Here is a 25,897-nt window from a genome sequence, read left to right as displayed (position 1 = left end):
ACTTGTTTGACTTCAGTTGCCATGTTATGTGGCCTGGAACAACACTTTTATTATCATAATAGTATGCTTATTCTGATCTGTGATATAAGTAAATGAAATACCTGGGTAACACACATTGGTTACCATGTGCTAAGAAACTGCCATTGCAATCATTTCATCTGAATGGGAGCAAAGTAATAGCACTCAATGAGAAAGCTGCTGAGCCATTCTACCTATGCAGGAGAAAATGTCTGGAGAGGCTAGGGGCAGTGCAGTCTGTAGAAACACCTTGCTACTGCTCCAAACTGGAGTTGTATCTGCTGTCCAAAGGCCTGCTGCTGAAAAGTCGATCATACCTTATAGTGAGTGAGTTTCTGTTCAGTGTCCTGTTCTCTTCTTGCTTGGATGCTCTAAGACAGTGGGGGCAAACTTTTTTGGCAGGTGTACAACAAGTTAAGCCCCGTGTCCTCTCTGAATGCCACTCCAATCCCTTCCTTCTGCTTTATGTGCCACTCTGCTCTCTGCCCTCTGCTCCCTACCTGATCTGTTGCTTTGCTTTCTGCTTCTTACTATGTGTTCCATGCCTGATCTACTGTTCTACTTTCTGCTCTCTGTTTTATCTGCTTCTGTGCTGCCTGCCCTCTTTCTGATCTTCTGCACATCACACACTGAGGTGGTCCCCATTCCAACTGTGGCACACATGTGACAGGCTGGCAGCCCCTGCTCTAAGGGGTTCCCTTGTTTGTTCTCTAACTCTATTGGACAGGCAGACACCTGAGAGAACATGATGGATGGGCAAGAGGGCTAGTCATACTACCTTTCACCACAGTTTTGCAGAAAGCAAAGAAATTTTGGTTTTGGGTTATGTTGGAGGAAAGAGGCTCTTGCACCTTTTCCAACCCTTGCACATAAGTATCGCAAAGGGTGAGAGCTTGCTGATAACCAGAAGGCCAAAATGTGAAATACAACTTCACTGAAAATACCACTGGTTATAGAATGATTTTATACAAGAAACATACAACTCTAGGAGACCATGCCGGACTTTCTGTGACTATTATTTCTAGCAGAAACCATATTTTGAGCTGAATTTCAAAATTAGAGCCAAATACTGTTTGTAGTTATATTACTGTACATCTAGAGAAAGCCTAATAACTATCTAGCAATTATCATTACTTCAGATTTTTGCTGATGCAAGCAGAAACTGAATCTGGGTCTTTGTGTACACATTTTCTAGTTCTATTTATAATGACTCATTGCATTTCAATGAGACGTATAAATAATTACCATGTCTCAAAAACATGACTAGTAAAACTATAAATTGTATTATTAGGTGTTTTTACTGAATCTGTTGTTTTTACTCTCTGCATTTGGTTTTACAAGTTGAGACAGAATGGCAGCATCTTTGATAATTTTTTCCAAATGTGGCACTAGCAAAACTTACAGAAAAGAATGTGAAAATTAAAGGCAAGACAAGAGGAGCACAAATGACGATACTGCACAACGTGTATAATAGTCTTAGTTTTCTCCACATCAATTTTATGATTTCAGGAACGGCCATATACATTTTCATTGAATTAATTCACTTGAAATATTTTAAATTCATGCAATGATTCTCCTTTAAACAGAAGTTAACAATAAACTTATCAAGATGATAGCAATTAACTTTATATTAGCTTTAAAAGAGGATCACGGTCAAGATGGATCAGGTTTTTTTCATAGTCACCTTCACAGTGTCCTTTAGTTTAGTTAATTTTCCTTTTCTACTTTGCACTTTGAAAAAGATAAGGCAACTGTTAACATGTAAATTAAATTAAAAGATCTAGCTTTGTTGCCATGGAATTGCAACTTGCATCATTTGCTCAGTGAAAATGGAATCTTTATTATTCATGGACTAAGGGTCTATTCACAAAAATTGCACGTGCAGCTTTGATCAAGTTGTACAAAAATGGACACAGTAAGCATGTCTCAGCTTTTGACAGTTGTATACACTGACATAGTTGGTGTAACATATTATTAATTTTGTTATGGAATGCATAGTTCATTAATAGAAATGCAATGAAGGCTTTCACCACATTGTTTTCTGTTTGTCCATCACTTTACAATGCATATTTTTTTTATTGTGAAACCCTTTCAATTGTCTAAAAAATCTCTTCTCTTAGGGACCCAATTATTAAAAACAGGGCTTTGTTTAATTTGTAGCATGGATCATTGGTTTACAGATTGGAAATCACTGTTCCAAACTCGGTGACTAAAATAATGCTGTCATTATTTGATAACCAGATTATTACAATTTTGTGAATAGACAGTTAACTTATTCCTCTAATATTAATCAGACACATCAATGGGAAAACAGTATCCTTTCTGTGGTGAACACTTATTTTAAACTGCAGAAATCCTCAGTAAAAATGAAATGATAGGGGGTTGAAAATGAAAGGCACAGGATGGATGAGTGAATCACAAGAATAAAGGAAAGGAAGGTAATCCACCTTGGAAACACAGTGCACTATCATTGTCTTGGTTGTTGTTGTTGGTTGTATCCATGTCTTGGAAAGAGGCACTAAGAGGTAATCTTCCACAATCATTCTGGTACAATGGACAATGAATAGCACCATCTTGAGGCAGTGGATGAAAAGGCTGTTGCATGGGACTCTTTCTAACAGCTTTCAGAGATGAATTCCTTTCTGGAATGTCTGGGAGCAACTCTGTAATAAGTCTATGCAATATACTGTTGTCAGGCAAGCTTCCTCTTCTCTTTTCTGCTTTAATTTGGTCGCAGATATCTTTGAGAGCAGAGTCTAATGCTTCAAACACAGATGACTTGCTTTTAGTCTTTTCAGTCTGTTTTTTAGGGGTTGCATTTTTTTTCCTTCGGAAAGGCACTGGACTGACTAGGAATGCTATCTTAGAGAGACCAGATTCTGCTTCTTGTCTCCTTGGATCTTCAGTACTTTCCTGTTTAGCCCTTTCATGTTTTAGCATGGTGGTGAAGCGGGTATAGGATGCTGGGCATCTACCTTTGCAGGAACTGATGAGATGTCTGTGGTGGTGGTGATGGTGGTGGTGGTGATGGTGGTGATGACCTGAACCATAAAAGCTCTCAGAGGATGTGAAGGAAAAATGATCAAAGTCACTTTCACTACAAAAGGAAGAACCTTCTATCTGGATAAAGTCACTGAGGTCAGAGACCACTCCATCTTGGTCACTGTCTGAAAACTCCATGTGAGATCTTTGTGGTTCATCAGTGGTCACTTCAATATGAATTGGCACCAGAGTTTTAGGCTTGCAGTGTCGTTGTACCTGAGTGGGATGTCTACCTTGATTTTCCTCTTCCAGCAAGGATTCAATAGAAAATCGCCTCTTTGGACATAAGCCATTTTTAGGAGGCTCAAGCGTTATTGTTGATAATGTTTCATCACCTAGATTCGGCATTGATTTTGACTTTTGAATTAATTTTTCAAATTCAGATATCCTGGTAGGAACCATGTCCCTGGGGACCTCTTCAGTAGAAGATTCTCTCCAGCCTTGAAGCATGCTTTTGTGCTGTTCTTTCTCATACTGTAATATTCTGGACTTTACAGAACAAATCACCTCAGAGTTCATTAAATCTTTGCGATTGATACGATGCATTTTTTTGTACAGTTTTAGGAATCCTGGTGCATCATGGGCTGATCTATGACGAACCCTTGACCTACCATTACTGCGACTGTCAGGAACATAGGGGGAGGCCCAGACCATGGAGCAACTGTCCTTGGAATCCTCCTCACATAACAGAGAACCCATGCTTTCAGACTTGGCTTGCGCATCAGCAAAGCTGTCATGATCATCTGTTAGCAGATCATCGCAGCTACGAGATTTCCGCTTGGGAGAGGCAGTTTCTTCTGTGCTGCTCCAGACTTCTGCATTCTGACGAGTCATTTGCCAGCCATTCTTGTAGCTGACTGCCCTTCTTGAATCACTTGGAACAGCTAAATGCTGTTGGTAAGTGCTACAGTAATCTAACTCATTTGAGGCATTGTGGTTGTGCATTGAATAACTGAACAGGGATGGATGTACTCTGCTAATATCCCCACCTTTATAATCCATAGAGCAGCATGGTAAAAAAGAGACATTGCCAGAAATTAACAGGTTCAAAAAGTTGGAAATGTCAATAAATATCAGAAAGAACAGAAAAGAGAAAGCAGTTATTGTACTTAGTCTAGCAATCAAGGTCAGTACATACATTATTAAAAATGAGAAAAGAAGAGCAAGTAATCCATATTAAACAGTCATTTAGTTTTCCAAATGCCAACATTTACTATGCATGATTTAAATATCAGAAGGGATTCAGTGCCATAGGTGTCTAATCATCTCCAAATTCACTTAAATATTGGGGCATTCTATCCATAAAAAGTACCACTGGTTCTGCAGGGGGTAGTAAGATAAATAAAAGCTACTGGAAGCTAAAGCAAAAATCCTAGATCCAGACACACCCAAATCAGAGAGCTTGAATCCAGATAACTAGAAGCCACAACAATGAATGTTGCCACTGCTTCCCAGCCACTACATTTCTCAACTTGTGGGGAGCTTCAGATGACATGGCTGTGTGGACTGGATTTGGCCAGTGGGCTGGAGCTTGAGCACCACTGGGTTCCAGTTTCACTCTCTGCACTGCTCTGCCACCAATAAAACACTGAACTGGAGTTGCAAGTTTTAACTATTCAGGTAGCACCGTGAGATGAGTCCTGCTCCATGTCCAATTAACTTAATGGCAGATGCTCTAAAGGAATGTATTCCTTGATATGGAGGCTACTCATATAATAGCTACTGCTCCTTTTTCCAAAGCATGCTTGGTTTAACTATTACCTTTCCTGCCATCATCTTTCCCACTGTTAATTTGCTATCTCTCCTTGTTTTGTTTTGTTGCAACCTAGCCCATAAACTCTCTGGGTGAGGGACTGCCATTTAAAAATAAATTTATACAGTGCTGAGGACAAAGTGGGCCTGATTACAAATCTTAGCTGATAGATAATGGAAAGAAAAGGGGAATAGGAAGACTAAAGATGCAGTACTGAATGTTCATTCCCAATATAAATAATTGCTATAATATCTGCAAACCTTTTGTCTTACTTTAAAAATAAAAACGTGGTTACAGGAAAGAACTACTGGGAAGAAAGGGAGGAGAGGTTTGAAGGGCTGTTAATTAATAAAGGACTGTCCTACATAAGAAGCAGAAACAAAGGGTTGCATCTAACCTATTAAGTGCTTTAAGCATTAACAAAATTAATCAATTCAGTTTCATATGAGGGGTGCTTTCTTGCTTAATTAGCTCTTTAGAATGTATCACCTGTCAAAAATCAGCTATAGGTTTGAACAAGGGGAGAAAAGCTTTCAAGATTTCTTGATCTGGTGGTAATCATGAATGCTGTTTCTCATCATTCATGTTCTATACATATGGGAAGCATTTAAAAATTTTAATAACTTCATAAATACTGGTAAGAATGCAATGTACTAAATATACTTTTATGAGATTATGTGAAATGGAGCAAATAATTTTCTTCTCTTTAAAATGCGCTGTAGATCCTGCATGTGGCAAACCCCTTTACAATCTAGATTTGAATCAATTAAAATAATTATGTATGAATAAATATGCTAACTCCTCAACAGAAGACAGCTGCTACACTTCTCAGTAATTGTTTGAGTAACAGCATGCAGTTCCTTCCAATTATCACCAATATTCTGTATAGTTTATACTAAGATCTCAGTAGTTAACTAAGCTCTTGTCCATTTTCAGATTTGTTTGGCTCTTACCTTTTGCTTTTGATGGAGAAGAAGGAGAAGAGCTGGTGAATGGTTTTCTGAGGGTGTTGTATGAGCCTTGTGTATCTGCCCGACCTAGACTAGGCCTGTTTGCATTTTGATCGCTGTGTGCCCTCTGATGACTTACAGCAGGCTCTGACTTCCTCCTTTTCCTGTAGTCGCTTGCAGTACTTGCAGAACTAAAGAAATAATCAATATTAGTTCAATTTTAGGCTTTGAACCCAGCATTCACTTGAATGCCTTCTCCCCATAAATCATCAAACACTTAACAGTGGAGATGGAGTTAGCTTATTGATCACCTGGGAAAACTACCTCATGTGTCATCTCTGGAAGCACAGTCCTCTGCCTGTTTCCCCCTTACACAGCTGGTACAGCCTTCAGCAGGGATATGGGAGGGAAAATCTCTGCCCATCTAGAATGGCTGCATTTTTTCCTCAAATTTTTTCCTCCAAATTTTTTCCCCCAATTTTTTCCTCCAAACCCAACCCAACATAAGTGTTGTGAGCAATGTCTTGCAGGACGTAAAGAGGAGTCAGAGGGTAGACATAAGACAGCAGATATTTGAAGAAATCCTAAATCAAGGTCAATATGAAAGAATAGGATTTAGGATCTTATGCATTCAAGGGTACAAGTATCTAGGCTAGTGGACACTGATGCAAGGACAAGACCTTGTAGGTTTGTTCGCTTGTCTACTATAACTGTAGAATTTGTCTTGTTTACTGTATCGTTTCTTACCTAGAAGGTCTTTCCAGGCCTTTGTCTGTTGAAGAGTGATATAAGGAGGTCTGTAAAAGCAAATAAGTGAATCTATTAAACTTCTATAGTTTTCTACTGTCATTGTGAAGCAATAGTCATTTAATAAACTATAAGAAGCCTGGATAAATCAGGCTATCATAATAAATATCCCGCACACTCCAAGTTATATGTACTGGACTATTTATTAAGAAAAGTTATACAATTTTTAAAGAGCACCATTGTTTCTTAAACTAATTCTATTTTAAAAGTACTATTAATAAAAATCCAAAAATGCTAGTGCCTTTCTGCACATTTTTCAACATTAGATAAACTGTGATTGACATAAACTTTACAGTAAAACATAAAAAGAAACTTCTAAGAAGAAGTTTTTTATCTGGTCACATGACCTGCATCATTTCTCCCAATTACTCACCAAAGTATCAATATCAATTACAGCTGGAAACTCTTTGTATAAATAGCTGAAAGAGACATGAGTTTTGTAGCCAATTGTTGGTTGTCCTAAGTTCATATTATGAACAGTTCTTATCACAGAAGCCTTTTCACTGCTGTAAAATGTCACTGCTGTGAGAAGATGGAATGTAAAGCTGGTCTGAAATATTTTTAACTTGTCAACATAAGTTCAAAGTTAAGTGATGACTACGTTTAAACCAATCACTTAATGGATTTCCAGGCTGCAGCCAGAATTAGACACACACAGTATTACAATTTGTGAAAGCTAGAAACAGAATCATGTTGTCCCTGTGGTGCCTCTTCATGGGTACAAAGCTGTCGTTCAAATGTTAAACATATTTTAAGTTCATGCTATATCATTTCAGAGCTGAACTAATGAACTGGAAATAGAATTTTCACAGCCTTATAAGCTGCAGGAACTACTTTTTCTGTACAGAAGGGTATAGGGACTGTGAAATCACAGAGGATAATCTATAATCATCTTGAGTGCTTTTTAGTTTCAATATATTACTTTGTCAAATTATGTGAGGGGCATATAATCACACCTCTAGAGGTCCTCCTTGGTTTGAGAAACATGTTGGAATAGATTTTGTAACATCATTAGCATTCTGCACAGCACATTCATTCCACAGTGACAGTCAACACTACCTAAATGTAATGGTTTCTATAAGGACAAGATATACAAGGGACTCTTTAGAGCTAGCTGTCTGTAATTAGTTTTCAATTGCCTGCCTTCTTTAACCACCTATATCACACAGGAATTGATTCCATCAAAACACTAACAGAAATTTTTATTTTGTTTACTGGGTTCTCTGGTGTACTTTATCACATTTAAATACAGAGATAATCCCACAAGCTTGGATAAAGCATGAATCAAACATTTCCTAAAACACAGCTGAAGTTGTAGGCAACTTTGTCAGTTATTTTTGGCATTTTTACATGTGCTCTCAGAGGAGCAGGAGGGGGTGCTTTAATTACAGTGGCTCTGAAAGTGCCCAGAGTGTCTTGTGTATCAGCGTCTCCACACTTCAAAATGCCAGCAGGGGTGCTTTATCTAAAGCTTGTCTAATGGACTTTAGTTAAAGTGCCCCTACCACCATTTTGAAGCATGGGGACACTGATAGATGAGACACGGAGGCTGGCTGGAGCATAGTAAATACGTGAGTCTTAATTACTCAAGTAATTAATTGAGTCTGCTCTGACGCACTGTAATTACAGCACATCAGAGCAGCCTCTGTGATCGTCTATATGCACCCTCTAATCAGTTGATTAATAAGATTTAGTATTATCTGATTTCCATAGAAAGGGAAGCTGAAAGTTGTTAAAAACAAGAACTATACAAAGCTGAAACGATGTGTAGATTAGTTACCAGAGAAAAGACTTGAAGATGTGCTCTAGGTAAAGATATATATGACTTGTTATTTATCTGAACCAAATTTATTTTGGTTTACTGATCTATATTACCATCACATACCTGTAGGACTGAAATGCCCAGAAGTTCCAGTCAGGGCCCTACCATATAAACACATACCAAGATGTACTCCCTGCTCCAAAGAAGTTACAAATCCAAAAAATACAAGTGACTGTAAAGGCGATAGAGAGGGAACACTATAAAAATGTACAATGTACTAGCAGCAGCATCTCTGAAAAGCAAACTTTATGGAATTTCTATTTTCAAAAAATTTCAAAATGTCAATGTTTCCCATGAATCAAGAATTTTAAGATTTGGTCAGGTCTAGTATCCAGTTTGTTCTTTTGCAGTTGATCCTGAAACAAAATAGGCCATTGGGTAAAGTTATGTGAAGACTGCAAATCCTTCAAGAAAATAATTCCCTTTTAGCCTTTTCAGCATTTATATGTTTATTTCAACTAACTCTCCAGGGATTGATGACAGCCTCTTCCATGAGAGATCGCTGGTAATGTGTCCAATGGCCAAGAGCTCCCGAATTGACAAAAATAGCAAAGTGCACAAAGATAAAGGTATGGACAGTGTTTTTGCCATATGAGAGAAACTAATTCTCTCATCCCTTGATAGGTAGAAAATATACTGAGTTTGGGCAGTATTTTTTTTAAGTACCATACATTCCTGTAGGAATGTGCTGTTGGGGACTCTTTGGAATCCCTTTGTTAAAATTCTATCACCATGCTGAAGGGCGAACTGAAGCAATCTCATTTTTACTGATGGAGTTCTTCCCCCTTTGGGTACTGTTAAATCATCCCTACCACTGATGCCTTATCCCATAAGCTCTTACAACTGCCTCTGAAGAACAAATCACATCCCATTGATGTACACCAGATTTCAGCAAAAAGCAGGTATTTCCATTTGATCTAAATTGGAAAATAAAAGAATAGATTCTTCTGCCTCCCACCATCCCTCTTCTCTGCAGTGCATTACTGTAACACAAGGTTTCCTAGGGTAAGAAGAAATATTTTTATGCAGTCCTGTGTTAAAAAATTCTGGCAACATCCTACTATACTCCTCTGACTTGCCCCATAGAGGGAAGAGGAGAGATGAAAATGAGGTCAGCATGGACATGGATTACTTATTTTATTAATTTATTTAACTATTTTTATTTATTTTTATTAAATATGTATATTAGATGTGCTAATTAAGTTTTCCGTAAAATGCCAAAGTACAGGCAATGTGAAAACCACGATGGATCTGCACGTAATCAAAGAGAGCTTGCAATTTTGTAGGAAGTAGCAAAAATAATACCACTGCTATCTGCTGTGGTACAGAAGTCACTTCTGCATCTATACTTTATAGATTAAAGTTGCCTCAGGTAGCATTAAATTGTAATTTGTGGCCTATAGCACACAAGCCCTTAACTTGATGCCCCTCTTTAATCTTAAGGTGCAGAGAGATAGAAGAGTATATTCATGGTAGATGAAAATTGTATAGCAGTGACCACATGGATATCTGCTTTATAATGACTCTTTGAAGGAAAGCTGTGCTATAATCCTTGATTACGTCCTGCTCTTTCTAACGTTAGGAGCTTCCATCAGTGAAGATGGTTTGCTTTCCTGACCCATTGCATCTGTTTCTCATTTAGTTTTTTGCATGCTAGTACTTGATTCACACTTTTCCACATGACATGAGAACATATAGCCCATATAATGCAGTCCATGTTGGCTGTGGCAATCAACTAATATCTATTTTTTTATTAGTTACAAATAACCTGCAAGCCAGTAGAAAGACATTTTTTGCAAGTTTTTCCTATGGATCTTCATCTGTTGCTGACATCTGGCTAGGTAATATGCTTAGACATTACCTTACACTATTACCAAGTGCTAACAGATTTCTGCATTGTATTTTGAAAAAGAAGTAATTGGTTAATAAGAAAAATGAAAATCAGAAATACAGAAGACCCAAGAGCAATATCTTTTAGCCTATGGGCAGATATTCAGAAAGCCTGAGCCTGAATTGATTCAATCTTTGCAGGTTAGTCTAACCTGGCTAGGCTGAACCAGTTTGTAACTGGGCAGACATCCCCTCTGGACTGAGGAAATTCAGGCACATGTCTGCAGTGTCTCAGGCTAGCAGCTGGTGGGGAGGGGCACTAGAGCAGCCCTCCCTTCCCTCTCAGAGTGCTGAGCTGAGGGGAGCATGGCCAGAGGCCCCAGCAGGACACTCTGATTATGGAGGGGTGTAAACTCTCACCCTGCCTGTACTGTCCCGGGCTTTTCTCCACTGGCTGCTCAAGTGGCAGGTGTGTTGCCAACCCCCAGCCCCCTGCTAGCACTCTGAGGCAAGGGGAGGAGGGGTAGGCAGTGCATGCATCTGCTGATGATATGGAGCTTTTCAATCTCTCTCTCCCTGCTTCTTTATACTGTCTGCAGAAAACTGACAAGCAAGCAAGCCAGCAGGGAGCTGATAAGTGTTTATTACCTCATTAGCAAAACAATAGCTTCTCTCCATTAGTTCAAACTCTTCTTAAACAGCTTACCAGCTGACCTGTTGATTAGCTTCAAAAAGCCCTAAGCAGTCACTGTTTTGTTTGCCTGTCCCAGTGAAATTGGAGATGCATACAGATACCTCTTAGCATTAGCTAGCATACCACATGCCTAGGGTCTGTGGGGCTAGGGGCTGTGCTGTGGGAGATGGGATTGAGGGAGGGAGGAAGGGGGAGATCCCTGCTTGAGCAGTAAGGGTTGGGTAGGGCAGGGGGAAGTCAGGCAGACCCTGCTGTACCTGAAGTCTCTGCCATAGCTCCAGCAAGGGAGCAGAGGGGAGGGTCCAACCCTGTTGTGGAGCAGAGAGCCCTGTCCAGCCCAGAAAGCATGCCAGGATGCTGGGGGAGTCTGGTTTAACTTAAACCAGTAAGGGGTCTGCAATAGACATTGCATAAACCGGTTTGAGCCAAATCAATTAAGTCTGATGCTACATTCAACCAGATTTATCTCAATTACTCACCAAAGTATCAATATCAATTACAGCTGGAAACTCTTTGTATAAATAGCTGAAAGAGACATGAGTTTTGTAGCCAATTGTTGGTTGTCCTAAGTTCATATTATGAACAGTTCTTATCACAGAAGCCTTTTCACTGCTGTAAAATGTCACTGCTGTGAGAAGATGGAATGTAAAGCTGGTCTGAAATATTTTTAACTTGTCAACATAAGTTCAAAGTTAAGTGATGACTACGTTTAAACCAATCACTTAATGGATTTCCAGGCTGCAGCCAGAATTAGACACACACAGTATTACAATTTGTGAAAGCTAGAAACAGAATCATGTTGTCCCTGTGGTGCCTCTTCATGGGTACAAAGCTGTCGTTCAAATGTTAAACATATTTTAAGTTCATGCTATATCATTTCAGAGCTGAACTAATGAACTGGAAATAGAATTTTCACAGCCTTATAAGCTGCAGGAACTACTTTTTCTGTACAGAAGGGTATAGGGACTGTGAAATCACAGAGGATAATCTATAATCATCTTGAGTGCTTTTTAGTTTCAATATATTACTTTGTCAAATTATGTGAGGGGCATATAATCACACCTCTAGAGGTCCTCCTTGGTTTGAGAAACATGTTGGAATAGATTTTGTAACATCATTAGCATTCTGCACAGCACATTCATTCCACAGTGACAGTCAACACTACCTAAATGTAATGGTTTCTATAAGGACAAGATATACAAGGGACTCTTTAGAGCTAGCTGTCTGTAATTAGTTTTCAATTGCCTGCCTTCTTTAACCACCTATATCACACAGGAATTGATTCCATCAAAACACTAACAGAAATTTTTATTTTGTTTACTGGGTTCTCTGGTGTACTTTATCACATTTAAATACAGAGATAATCCCACAAGCTTGGATAAAGCATGAATCAAACATTTCCTAAAACACAGCTGAAGTTGTAGGCAACTTTGTCAGTTATTTTTGGCATTTTTACATGTGCTCTCAGAGGAGCAGGAGGGGGTGCTTTAATTACAGTGGCTCTGAAAGTGCCCAGAGTGTCTTGTGTATCAGCGTCTCCACACTTCAAAATGCCAGCAGGGGTGCTTTATCTAAAGCTTGTCTAATGGACTTTAGTTAAAGTGCCCCTACCACCATTTTGAAGCATGGGGACACTGATAGATGAGACACGGAGGCTGGCTGGAGCATAGTAAATACGTGAGTCTTAATTACTCAAGTAATTAATTGAGTCTGCTCTGACGCACTGTAATTACAGCACATCAGAGCAGCCTCTGTGATCGTCTATATGCACCCTCTAATCAGTTGATTAATAAGATTTAGTATTATCTGATTTCCATAGAAAGGGAAGCTGAAAGTTGTTAAAAACAAGAACTATACAAAGCTGAAACGATGTGTAGATTAGTTACCAGAGAAAAGACTTGAAGATGTGCTCTAGGTAAAGATATATATGACTTGTTATTTATCTGAACCAAATTTATTTTGGTTTACTGATCTATATTACCATCACATACCTGTAGGACTGAAATGCCCAGAAGTTCCAGTCAGGGCCCTACCATATAAACACATACCAAGATGTACTCCCTGCTCCAAAGAAGTTACAAATCCAAAAAATACAAGTGACTGTAAAGGCGATAGAGAGGGAACACTATAAAAATGTACAATGTACTAGCAGCAGCATCTCTGAAAAGCAAACTTTATGGAATTTCTATTTTCAAAAAATTTCAAAATGTCAATGTTTCCCATGAATCAAGAATTTTAAGATTTGGTCAGGTCTAGTATCCAGTTTGTTCTTTTGCAGTTGATCCTGAAACAAAATAGGCCATTGGGTAAAGTTATGTGAAGACTGCAAATCCTTCAAGAAAATAATTCCCTTTTAGCCTTTTCAGCATTTATATGTTTATTTCAACTAACTCTCCAGGGATTGATGACAGCCTCTTCCATGAGAGATCGCTGGTAATGTGTCCAATGGCCAAGAGCTCCCGAATTGACAAAAATAGCAAAGTGCACAAAGATAAAGGTATGGACAGTGTTTTTGCCATATGAGAGAAACTAATTCTCTCATCCCTTGATAGGTAGAAAATATACTGAGTTTGGGCAGTATTTTTTTTAAGTACCATACATTCCTGTAGGAATGTGCTGTTGGGGACTCTTTGGAATCCCTTTGTTAAAATTCTATCACCATGCTGAAGGGCGAACTGAAGCAATCTCATTTTTACTGATGGAGTTCTTCCCCCTTTGGGTACTGTTAAATCATCCCTACCACTGATGCCTTATCCCATAAGCTCTTACAACTGCCTCTGAAGAACAAATCACATCCCATTGATGTACACCAGATTTCAGCAAAAAGCAGGTATTTCCATTTGATCTAAATTGGAAAATAAAAGAATAGATTCTTCTGCCTCCCACCATCCCTCTTCTCTGCAGTGCATTACTGTAACACAAGGTTTCCTAGGGTAAGAAGAAATATTTTTATGCAGTCCTGTGTTAAAAAATTCTGGCAACATCCTACTATACTCCTCTGACTTGCCCCATAGAGGGAAGAGGAGAGATGAAAATGAGGTCAGCATGGACATGGATTACTTATTTTATTAATTTATTTAACTATTTTTATTTATTTTTATTAAATATGTATATTAGATGTGCTAATTAAGTTTTCCGTAAAATGCCAAAGTACAGGCAATGTGAAAACCACGATGGATCTGCACGTAATCAAAGAGAGCTTGCAATTTTGTAGGAAGTAGCAAAAATAATACCACTGCTATCTGCTGTGGTACAGAAGTCACTTCTGCATCTATACTTTATAGATTAAAGTTGCCTCAGGTAGCATTAAATTGTAATTTGTGGCCTATAGCACACAAGCCCTTAACTTGATGCCCCTCTTTAATCTTAAGGTGCAGAGAGATAGAAGAGTATATTCATGGTAGATGAAAATTGTATAGCAGTGACCACATGGATATCTGCTTTATAATGACTCTTTGAAGGAAAGCTGTGCTATAATCCTTGATTACGTCCTGCTCTTTCTAACGTTAGGAGCTTCCATCAGTGAAGATGGTTTGCTTTCCTGACCCATTGCATCTGTTTCTCATTTAGTTTTTTGCATGCTAGTACTTGATTCACACTTTTCCACATGACATGAGAACATATAGCCCATATAATGCAGTCCATGTTGGCTGTGGCAATCAACTAATATCTATTTTTTTATTAGTTACAAATAACCTGCAAGCCAGTAGAAAGACATTTTTTGCAAGTTTTTCCTATGGATCTTCATCTGTTGCTGACATCTGGCTAGGTAATATGCTTAGACATTACCTTACACTATTACCAAGTGCTAACAGATTTCTGCATTGTATTTTGAAAAAGAAGTAATTGGTTAATAAGAAAAATGAAAATCAGAAATACAGAAGACCCAAGAGCAATATCTTTTAGCCTATGGGCAGATATTCAGAAAGCCTGAGCCTGAATTGATTCAATCTTTGCAGGTTAGTCTAACCTGGCTAGGCTGAACCAGTTTGTAACTGGGCAGACATCCCCTCTGGACTGAGGAAATTCAGGCACATGTCTGCAGTGTCTCAGGCTAGCAGCTGGTGGGGAGGGGCACTAGAGCAGCCCTCCCTTCCCTCTCAGAGTGCTGAGCTGAGGGGAGCATGGCCAGAGGCCCCAGCAGGACACTCTGATTATGGAGGGGTGTAAACTCTCACCCTGCCTGTACTGTCCCGGGCTTTTCTCCACTGGCTGCTCAAGTGGCAGGTGTGTTGCCAACCCCCAGCCCCCTGCTAGCACTCTGAGGCAAGGGGAGGAGGGGTAGGCAGTGCATGCATCTGCTGATGATATGGAGCTTTTCAATCTCTCTCTCCCTGCTTCTTTATACTGTCTGCAGAAAACTGACAAGCAAGCAAGCCAGCAGGGAGCTGATAAGTGTTTATTACCTCATTAGCAAAACAATAGCTTCTCTCCATTAGTTCAAACTCTTCTTAAACAGCTTACCAGCTGACCTGTTGATTAGCTTCAAAAAGCCCTAAGCAGTCACTGTTTTGTTTGCCTGTCCCAGTGAAATTGGAGATGCATACAGATACCTCTTAGCATTAGCTAGCATACCACATGCCTAGGGTCTGTGGGGCTAGGGGCTGTGCTGTGGGAGATGGGATTGAGGGAGGGAGGAAGGGGGAGATCCCTGCTTGAGCAGTAAGGGTTGGGTAGGGCAGGGGGAAGTCAGGCAGACCCTGCTGTACCTGAAGTCTCTGCCATAGCTCCAGCAAGGGAGCAGAGGGGAGGGGCCAACCCTGTTGTGGAGCAGAGAGCCCTGTCCAGCCCAGAAAGCATGCCAGGATGCTGGGGGAGTCTGGTTTAACTTAAACCAGTAAGGGGTCTGCAATAGACATTGCATAAACCGGTTTGAGCCAAATCAATTAAGTCTGATGCTACATTCAACCAGATTTATCTCAAATTGGTTTAAGTCATTTTCAAACTGGTTTATGTGCACTGAACATCTGTTCTATTATAGGCTTAAACCAGTTTCTGATCAGTTAAACTAGTTTATGTGTAACGTCTGTCCCAAGCCTTAGACATCAAAACCCAACTCAGGAAATCAGTTATTCTGTAGCTTAAAGAGAAGGTTTACAGTGACAAATTAAAACAAATAATCTGCAGCATGCAAGGAATGAAGCATCACAAAACAACTTTTCCACATGCTGCTGAAATGGAAGGACAGCTGTTACTGAGATCTGCTGATCATAATTTCATGAACAGGCATTAAACCTGTTTACAGCTCTCAGGGAACAGTTCCTATTTTGTTTTCTAAAGATGTAGAATGATTTTAGAGCTGATGAAAGATACTATACTGGTAAACCAGTGTGTTTAAATATTGCGAGTCTGGCCCCCAACTCGTGGGTCTTTTTAAAAAATAAAACATTCCAAGTTTCATTTATTTGCTTTCTTGTTTTTTAGAGATCATGTTTTCAAGCTTTCCTCTGAAGGCATAAGAAGTAGAAACTTACATTTTTAAAAGGGAGTTGAGTTTTTCATGAAGCTACTTGGCTTCAGGAGCTGGGGACTTGAGAAAAACACCATATATTGTAAGGTTTGTAATAACATTGTGAGAGCCAGCAGCACTGAGAAAGTTTCACTGACAGCTATAGAAACTACAGTTGTCTTTGTTTATCTGCGCAACAAAGAGTTCTTGGCTTTCCATACGTTCCCTCCCATTACATAAAAACTGCAGAGGAATACTAAATGTATATTTTCTGCTAGAAATTTGATTGAAACCACAATTGCACATGATATTTTACCATCGTTCATCAAACAACAACTAGAAAGTGCTTTCTTTTGATCATGTGTAATGGCCTTTTAAGGAGTATAGACTACCAAGAGTAAGCTAGATATTCCATCCAAATGTCAACTAAAGAGAACACATCAGTGATGTGGAATTGCTATTCAGCTTGAGTCAGGGACTTGAAGAGCAAAATATTTTGCCGCCATCCACTAATAGTTCTTGGATATGAAAGTTGCACTCATATACCCTTTTCCCTATTTGGTCTACACAGATGCATGTATAATAACAGCCCCTGTTCTTTTCCAGGAGGAAATCTCCAAAGCTAGGGAGGAGGGCAAGGCCTTGTTTGTTTGATTCCCTTCTTGAACCATGATTGCATATTAAAATACAGTAAGCTGGAGTGTATTCACTCATACCACAGTTTTATCTCTTCATGTATAATAAGAACCTCAAATAAGAATTGGAGACCATATACATTTTACTCCTAGTAAAGCTGCTAGAAGTGATGGTGGGTTGAAGGTGGTTAAAGGCAGAGGAGGTACACTGTGTACTGAATGGCACTGTGTCTGCATATGCTGTGTGGAGGAGGCTTATTGGTTCTCCTATTTCATGATTCCCACCATTCCTAAAAGCTGTCCAATATGCTATAAGCCTCAGACTCCGACCCAGGTAAAAACATATTCCCTGGAATATTCAGCCCTACCCAAACTATGAGCACCCCCTTATCCTACAGTGAAGGGCAACAGAGTCAAACTTATAAAAAAAAAAAGTAATAGCTAAAATAACTGAATAAGAGGATGACGCTTTACTAAATTTTGATCTTGTCATGTTTAAATTCATCCCTATTCAAGAAAATAGTTGTGTATGTATTTAAACTTAACCCATGTATGAGTGGTTTCCTGACTCTAGGCTTTCATAGCAATTGGCAGTAGATGTTGGAAAAACTGGGGAAAGACTGTATATGTGCACATATGAAAACTGATGCTAATTTACTGCCAAAACATTTTGCTTGAATGTGCTTTCCTTACTGTTTTACTGAATCCATTATATTTCCTGAAAAGTTGTTTAAGCAAAGTGCCTTTTGCTAGTTTTCCCCCTTAAAAACTTCAAAAGTGAAAAATATCTCAGGTAAAATTTCTCAGAAGTTGCTTCAAATTCATACCCATTTTTTTTTCAATCAGAAAGAGTTTTTTTTAATTAATCAATTTGAAAATGACTATGTTATAAATATTTTATCTAGCTCTACTGTTCATAATTTTATTCCAAAAAGCTATAGCTCAGGAAATTCAATTGGCCTCCTCTATCATATGCTTAGTGCATTCAATTCTCATGGAAGTCGACAATGCAATGAACTATGAAGTCCATGATTTTCCTTTTTTTGTTTTTGTTTTTGGATGGGGAGGAAAGGAGAAATATGAATATCCTAAAGCTACCACACATGTCATACAGGACACACAGACACAAATAATACCATAACATATATATGGAAACAAGAATGAAAATCTGGGTTTCCCCACGTTAGAACAGGGCACTGACAGCCCCTATCTCATCCTGAGGCTTTTGAATCAGAATCATGACACTGTTTGGCAATTCCTAGGTTACTGGTTACTAACATTTAGCCATAATTCCTGGTTGGATATCCTGGTTAGTAAGCCTAATTACATATATTTCAGTGGAATAAAGCTTGTTCAACAAGAGTTTCACTTGAAGTCTACAATTTATAGCTAGATATATTCATCATAATTGCAGTTCATGGGTATTTGGAAACAAAGCACTTGCCCAACTATGAGGAAATGGGAATGCATCAAGATTTTAAAGCATATGGTTTATGTTGTAAATCTGAATGTTAATCTCTGGGTGGTATGGGAACATGGACTCACAGTAGCTAGTGTAATAAAAACAACATCCACATACATAAATGATCTGGAAAGATATGAAGACAAAGGTAAATGATATAGAATTAGAAACCCTTATTGATTGTTGGTAGGATACCATTAAATATTAACAATCTCAGATATGAATAGCAAGTGTCACAACCATGTTTCCCAAGCTAGTCATCTAAACAAGAAAGAATGCTTCCTTTACCTCATTAGAAACACCAGAAGAATTGTCTTGAACATAGTCCAAAAGTTTTTTAGGAGGCTGCATCATATAAGCAGAAGTGTAGAGATGAAATGGAGGAGAATCAATGCCAGCAAGGAATGAAACATGTGGAGAAGGTGACATAATTAGAAACCAGGTGTTGACAGCATCAGGTACAAGAGTGACACATATACAGCAAAATGAGGGGAAACTAGAAGGAAAAATGTGCTACAATAATTTTGTAATAAATCATCAAGCATCTTAAAGTGTTAGTAAATTTAGTTAGCAAAATTTTAAATTTGAATAATTGTATTAAGAACAGCTATTTCTAAAACTACTGAGAGAGAAGAATGTAAAGGGTTGGGGACTGATGGCCTGCCAGTGAAATCTCCATATGCACTTTACCTTATAGAGGATAAGGATGACTGACCTTGCTAGTATTTTAGTTTTGTGATAGAAACTAATTTGCCTATGTTTATCTATATCGAGATGAATGATTAAAAACAGTTTTAATGGGCAGATAAAAGGACATTAAAGATTGGGTTGGGACAAAAATATGATATACTATAGACTGTTGGACTGTAATATTTTTTAAAAAATGGTTAAACAACTTCTGTATTTTTGTGTGTTATTAAATACATTGGTTCAGCAAAAATTAGGACCCCCCCTATGTAAAGCTCTAAAAATAATTTAAAGGCTTCTACTTGCATATATTTGGTTTGCAGATACAGGATTTGCTCCTGCTCTCACTGAGGGAGTTTTGCTATTCACTTAGAGCTGGTTCCAAAAGGGGATTTGGATTTATGTATTCAGAGCAAGACAGTGTGGTGCTGAGAAGCAGCACCATATTAAAATAGCTATGTGGCTTCTGGTTTGGGAATTAGCAAGCACAGAGTGGAACCCAAAACCCAGAGTAAGGCATGTAGGCTCCCTGTGCAGCGCATGGGGAGTTAGACACCTTAGGATGGGCTCTTCTCTGGATGGTGTAGATAAGGGCAAGATAGCTTTAATTTCCTCCTTTATTAGAGGGGAATCAGATCTACTCCTTTTGCTTACTTGCCAGGTGCTCTAGCTAGCTATTGTGATGTGGAAACATCTTCCACACAGTAGCAGAGCACTGACTATGAGGGGGTACCAGAATCCTGCCCCACTCCCTTGCTTGGAGACTTTAGTATGGTCGAAGCATCCCTGTGCCTCCCCTGCTTGGCCACAGGACCATCCTGACACCCAGCAGTGCATCGGGGATAGAAGTGAGTGGATAGAAGTGCTCCCCCCACCACAGGAAGTTTTTCTAACAGCAGGCACAGCTGTTAGACACATTCAGTTATATACCTGATAGGGCTGTGCAAAGCTTTGGTAGCTGCTTCAATTCAGAGGAGATATGGCCTGATTTGGCAGCTGAATCTCCAAATCCAAACTGAATCAGGAGACCAATTAAAAGGTCTGAATTGAATTGGAAACCTACAAATCAATTTGGAAAATATTTTACTCGATTTGGAGATTTGGCCATAGACTAAACAGGCACCAGTCTTTGAGGACGTTGGACACAACTTCCTCCAGCTGCTAAGTTGTTGTGGTGGGCGGAGTGGGGAAGGAAGAGGTGTGTGGGGGGTGGGGTGGGCACATCAACACCCCCACAGTGAGGGAGGGATTGGGGCTGGGGCTGGGACAAGCTGCCCAGCCAGGAGGGGTGGGGGGGAAGTTTTTTAGGAGGCTGCATCATATAAGCAGAAGTGTAGAGATGAAATGGAGGAGAATCAATGCCAGCAAGGAATGAAACATGTGGAGAAGGTGACATAATTAGAAACCAGGTGTTGACAGCATCAGGTACAAGAGTGACACATATACAGCAAAATGAGGGGAAACTAGAAGGAAAAATGTGCTACAATAATTTTGTAATAAATCATCAAGCATCTTAAAGTGTTAGTAAATTTAGTTAGCAAAATTTTAAATTTGAATAATTGTATTAAGAACAGCTATTTCTAAAACTACTGAGAGAGAAGAATGTAAAGGGTTGGGGACTGATGGCCTGCCAGTGAAATCTCCATATGCACTTTACCTTATAGAGGATAAGGATGACTGACCTTGCTAGTATTTTAGTTTTGTGATAGAAACTAATTTGCCTATGTTTATCTATATCGAGATGAATGATTAAAAACAGTTTTAATGGGCAGATAAAAGGACATTAAAGATTGGGTTGGGACAAAAATATGATATACTATAGACTGTTGGACTGTAATATTTTTTAAAAAATGGTTAAACAACTTCTGTATTTTTGTGTGTTATTAAATACATTGGTTCAGCAAAAATTAGGACCCCCCCTATGTAAAGCTCTAAAAATAATTTAAAGGCTTCTACTTGCATATATTTGGTTTGCAGATACAGGATTTGCTCCTGCTCTCACTGAGGGAGTTTTGCTATTCACTTAGAGCTGGTTCCAAAAGGGGATTTGGATTTATGTATTCAGAGCAAGACAGTGTGGTGCTGAGAAGCAGCACCATATTAAAATAGCTATGTGGCTTCTGGTTTGGGAATTAGCAAGCACAGAGTGGAACCCAAAACCCAGAGTAAGGCATGTAGGCTCCCTGTGCAGCGCATGGGGAGTTAGACACCTTAGGATGGGCTCTTCTCTGGATGGTGTAGATAAGGGCAAGATAGCTTTAATTTCCTCCTTTATTAGAGGGGAATCAGATCTACTCCTTTTGCTTACTTGCCAGGTGCTCTAGCTAGCTATTGTGATGTGGAAACATCTTCCACACAGTAGCAGAGCACTGACTATGAGGGGGTACCAGAATCCTGCCCCACTCCCTTGCTTGGAGACTTTAGTATGGTCGAAGCATCCCTGTGCCTCCCCTGCTTGGCCACAGGACCATCCTGACACCCAGCAGTGCATCGGGGATAGAAGTGAGTGGATAGAAGTGCTCCCCCCACCACAGGAAGTTTTTCTAACAGCAGGCACAGCTGTTAGACACATTCAGTTATATACCTGATAGGGCTGTGCAAAGCTTTGGTAGCTGCTTCAATTCAGAGGAGATATGGCCTGATTTGGCAGCTGAATCTCCAAATCCAAACTGAATCAGGAGACCAATTAAAAGGTCTGAATTGAATTGGAAACCTACAAATCAATTTGGAAAATATTTTACTCGATTTGGAGATTTGGCCATAGACTAAACAGGCACCAGTCTTTGAGGACGTTGGACACAACTTCCTCCAGCTGCTAAGTTGTTGTGGTGGGCGGAGTGGGGAAGGAAGAGGTGTGGGTGACACGCTGCCCAGCAAGGGGGGGTGGGGGGGTGTGTGCGGCAGTGCTGGGAGTGGAGGCTATGCCCTGCTGCCATTTGCCCAGCCAGGGCAGAGTAGGGGGTGCGATGCAGCTCACTCCGGGTGGAAGGGCATAGCTCCTGCTCCCAGTGCTGCTGCGCCTGCATCTCACTCCCCCCACTGCCCTGGCTGGGCAAGCGGAAGCAGGGCATAGCCCAGCCTCCCCACCCTTGCCTCTCCACACATGGGGCTAAATGAGCTTGTTGCGCCTCTGTCTCCATGGCTTAAGGGCTGGGGGAATGTGGGCTCCACTAACACTGTTCTAAAAGAAAGTGGAAACCACCACTGCATATTAGGAGAAGCATATTAGGAGAAGTCTGAATCTACAGGTGTGCATTGGGTATGCTATATGAATGACTATTGCACCAAGCCTCTTAGGGGTGACAGGTGGAAGAAAGCCTAGTTTGAAATGAGCTTTGGTGGGAGATGGGTGCTGAGCAGCTCAGCCCTGTCAAAAATAAGGTGCTTGTGGGCATACATGAGTGGAGAATTATTGGCACCTGAGAAACTTTAAAGTTTGAATGTGAGGTGCCTATGAAATTTAGGTGTCTTCAGGATTAAGCTGCAGCTGAACAGGGGTTTTCAGGAGTGCTATTTTGGGACTACAACATTCTATTTAAGTCCTTTTGGGGATGCAGGTTTTGATGCAAAGGGGGAGCAGGTCCAAAGAGTATATAGATTCAAGTAGACCTCTGAAAGGTGTGGACAGGTGAACAAATTGTACTGAGGTCAAAGAGGGGAGGAGTGGACTTACTGGACTTCAGTTGCTTGGCAGGAACTCTCCCATGTGTTCAGTCCTATCCTGTAGTAAGTGAATGTTAAATCAGGGCAGTTCACCACTGAATGAACCAGAGGTAAGGTACCCTGGTTTAACTTGCACATACTATATAGAAGGAGCAGGCACAAGAGCCAGTTTACTGCTGAGCAGCTTATGTACAAGTCTCCCTTTTCTCCTGAACTGCATCTAAGTTGTTTGTCCATACCCTGGGTGCAAACAAAAACTAATAGGCATCTCCCTGATTTATGTATAAAATCATATGTTCTCTGTGTGCATATGTTTGAGATGGACAAAGGACAAAAAAATCAGGATTTATACCCAGAGGCATTATCTGCAAGTGTGTATGTCTGCATTTACTAAATTAAGACACACACTTAATGAAAACTGAGTATTTATGTTGTTAGCCTGTTTGAAATCTACAATATAAAAATTAATAGGTCCCACTTCTACTCTTGAAAATTGTTCTAACCAAATGCTTCTAAATTCTAAAGGTTTAATAAAAAAAGTAAACAATTATGTTTTACATACAACTGATGCTGTAGGTGTTTTCATATCAGCTGTTGTATATAGTCTATGGACTTAAATTAGCCAACAGAGTCACTGGTTTGGCAGGTAGGCACTTAACGAAAATGGCTGGATGCATACTTTGGACTCAGTTCTGTTGTTCTTTCTTAGAAAAAAGTCCTATTCAGGTTCAGGGGGTGACTCTTCCTGCACTTGGTAATTTGTGAACTGTATCCTAGAAATATATTTTTCCTAAAGTTTAAACATTAATAGTCTATCCTCACTTACCGGATGTCCAAACTCCAGCTCTGAAAAGAATTTATACCAGGGTTCATTTTCTAAATCTATGTCATCTGGGTTTATGCGATCAGTCTGGAGCAGTTGTGAAGGAAAAGGGAAGGAAAAGTACACACTAAGCAAAGTGCTGGAAATGCCATGTTACATTAACAACATAAACATGTCAAACAAAAATAGTGTGGGGATGATATGGAGCGGGGAGAAATGAAATAAAAGCAAGGAATAAAGATGGGATTTCATATGGAATTGCTTTTGTTCAAGAGCTGTCACAGACTAATGTTTTAACTCCACTTTTTTCAGCTTGGACTTCAGATGACCATTGCACTGTTACACATAATATAGGAAACATCTAGCATTTTAAGAATAATATTTCAAAAGTTAATCAGTACCTTTGGCTGCCTGAAAAAGATCTAAAACCTGTTTTTTAAAAAGGACTATAATTAAACAACAAATGAGAGTGGTATTTTTCTGCCTGGTTATGTCCTTTTGCTCAGTAAACTTAATAATACCAGATACTGTTTTCTTGTTAAGAAAACATTTCAAGCTGTTTTTCTTTGTAGTGTGTACAAGAAAGTGGCCAAACTGTCTGATAGTAGATGACTACATAAGGTTTCAGCAATATTGCTTTCAACCACTCCTTGTCCTCTTACAAAGCATGTTAATTCTGGATCTTGCCATCTTGAAGCGAAGCACACCATAAGAGATAAGCAATATGCATCATGCAGGCATGGCAATATTAAAAAGCTGGTTCAGCCTATGGAATGGAACTGGTATCAATGTAATTCTTTTCCATGAAAATATATATAAAAAATAATTGTGGGTTCCATATTACTTTTGCTTTCATCTTTTCCCATCTTCTATTACACCAAACAATATTATATTGATATTTTTCACATTTCACAGTAAAAATTGGAGATAAGCAGCAAGAAGAAAACAGTTTAGTGAGCAGAGAAACAAGTAACATAATTCTTTAAGCAGAATTAAAACATAGCAGAGCAACCCCTTCCCCCACCCCCAGTGGTTCTACATGGGCCCTTTATTGTAAATTTGGTTTTCTAATTTTCTTATTTTCCCTGTGATATTGGATTCTTTGGTACAACCCAAAGTAAACTGTCGTGCAGCACAAAAGCACAAGGTGCTCTCAGTTTACTATATTTTTAAATACAGTAATATGTATGTGAAATGGCTATATTTAATGCATAGCTGTAGAATGTTAGTTTATCAGAGCTCATGAATTAACTAAGCCAGGCCTGGACAGAAGTCCTCCAAAGCAGATTAAGGCAGTCTACATGAGGAATGAAGGCTATTCACTAAGTAAAACACTATCCGCCAAATCAAGCTGGACCTACTTTTCTATTTATCCTCACAAGCTGTGTATGAATCAGGGGAAGTATTGCTCCTGTTTCACAGATGAAGAAATAAGAGCCAGAGATAAATTACTTGCTCACACTACACAGCAAAGCTTAGTAGTGTACTCATATCTCCTACTCTAACCATAATCATCAACTTCATAGTACAATTATTGCTATTAGCAATCTGTAATCGAATACAACATGTCCTCTAATCTTCAGTAGATAAATACTACCGTGTGAGACTTTGTTCATGGGTCAGCTCAGATATGCATAGTTTCATAGTAACTAGGGTCAGGAGGGACCTGATCAGATCATCTAGCCTGACCCGTGCCACAGGCAGGAATGAATTCTGGGTTCACAAGACCCCAGACAGGTGATCATCTAACTTCTTTATGAATTTGCCCAAGGTAGGGGCGAGGACCACTTCCTTAGGAATTTGGTTCCAGATTCTGGCCACCCTAACTGTAAAATATTGCCTTCTGATCTCCAACCTAAACCTATTCTCCATCAGCTTATTACTATTGTTCCTCATCACCCCAGGTGGTGCTGGGGAGAATAGGGCTACTTCTATTTGCTGATGATCTCCCCTGATGTGTTTGTAGGCAGCCACCAGGTCCCCCCCTCAGCCTCCTCTTGCCGAGGCTGAGTAGGTTCAGGTCCCTCAGTCTCTCCTCATAGGGCCTGTCCTGATGCCCTCTCACCAAATGGGTGGCCCTCCTCTGAACTCTCTCTAGGCTGGCCACATCCTTTTTAAAGTGTGGCGCCCAGTACTGGACGCAGTACTCCAATTGCGGCCTGACCAACGTCACATGCAACTTTATTACAGTCTTTAATTCATGAAAGAAAAATGTCAGCTTTAGAAGACTACATTAAAATAGAAGAGCCAAACTCTAGCTGC

The 25,897-nt window shown here is 39.6% G+C and overlaps 1 protein-coding gene across 35 annotated transcripts in view; it reads right to left on the bottom strand.

Annotated features, from left to right (window-relative positions):
• SORBS2 (sorbin and SH3 domain containing 2) overlaps window positions 1-25,897 on the bottom strand; it is a 434,751-nt gene that overhangs the window by 42,193 nt on the left and 366,661 nt on the right. For 12 of the 35 annotated variants that reach the window (XM_025207937.1, XM_025207929.1, XM_025207943.1 and 9 more), the window contains 4 exons: window positions 23,639-23,722; window positions 18,751-18,807; window positions 6,511-6,560; window positions 5,767-5,954 (listed from right to left, as the gene is read on the bottom strand). In XM_025207937.1, the coding sequence (XP_025063722.1) occupies window positions 5,767-5,954; window positions 6,511-6,560; window positions 18,751-18,807; window positions 23,639-23,722 (379 nt within the window). Of the gene's footprint in view, window positions 1-38; window positions 4,050-5,766; window positions 5,955-6,510; window positions 6,561-18,750; window positions 18,808-23,638; window positions 23,723-25,897 lie in introns of those variants that run through there. The other 23 variants (XM_025207811.1, XM_025207826.1, XM_025207833.1 and 20 more) reach the window with 12 other exon arrangements.

Source organism: Alligator sinensis, unplaced genomic scaffold (genome assembly GCF_000455745.1).
Source record: "Alligator sinensis unplaced genomic scaffold, ASM45574v1 scaffold528_1, whole genome shotgun sequence".
Taxonomy (NCBI): Eukaryota; Metazoa; Chordata; order Crocodylia; family Alligatoridae; genus Alligator; species Alligator sinensis.
Note: the sequence above shows the minus strand (reverse complement) of the source record. Positions and strands in the feature narration are given on the sequence as shown.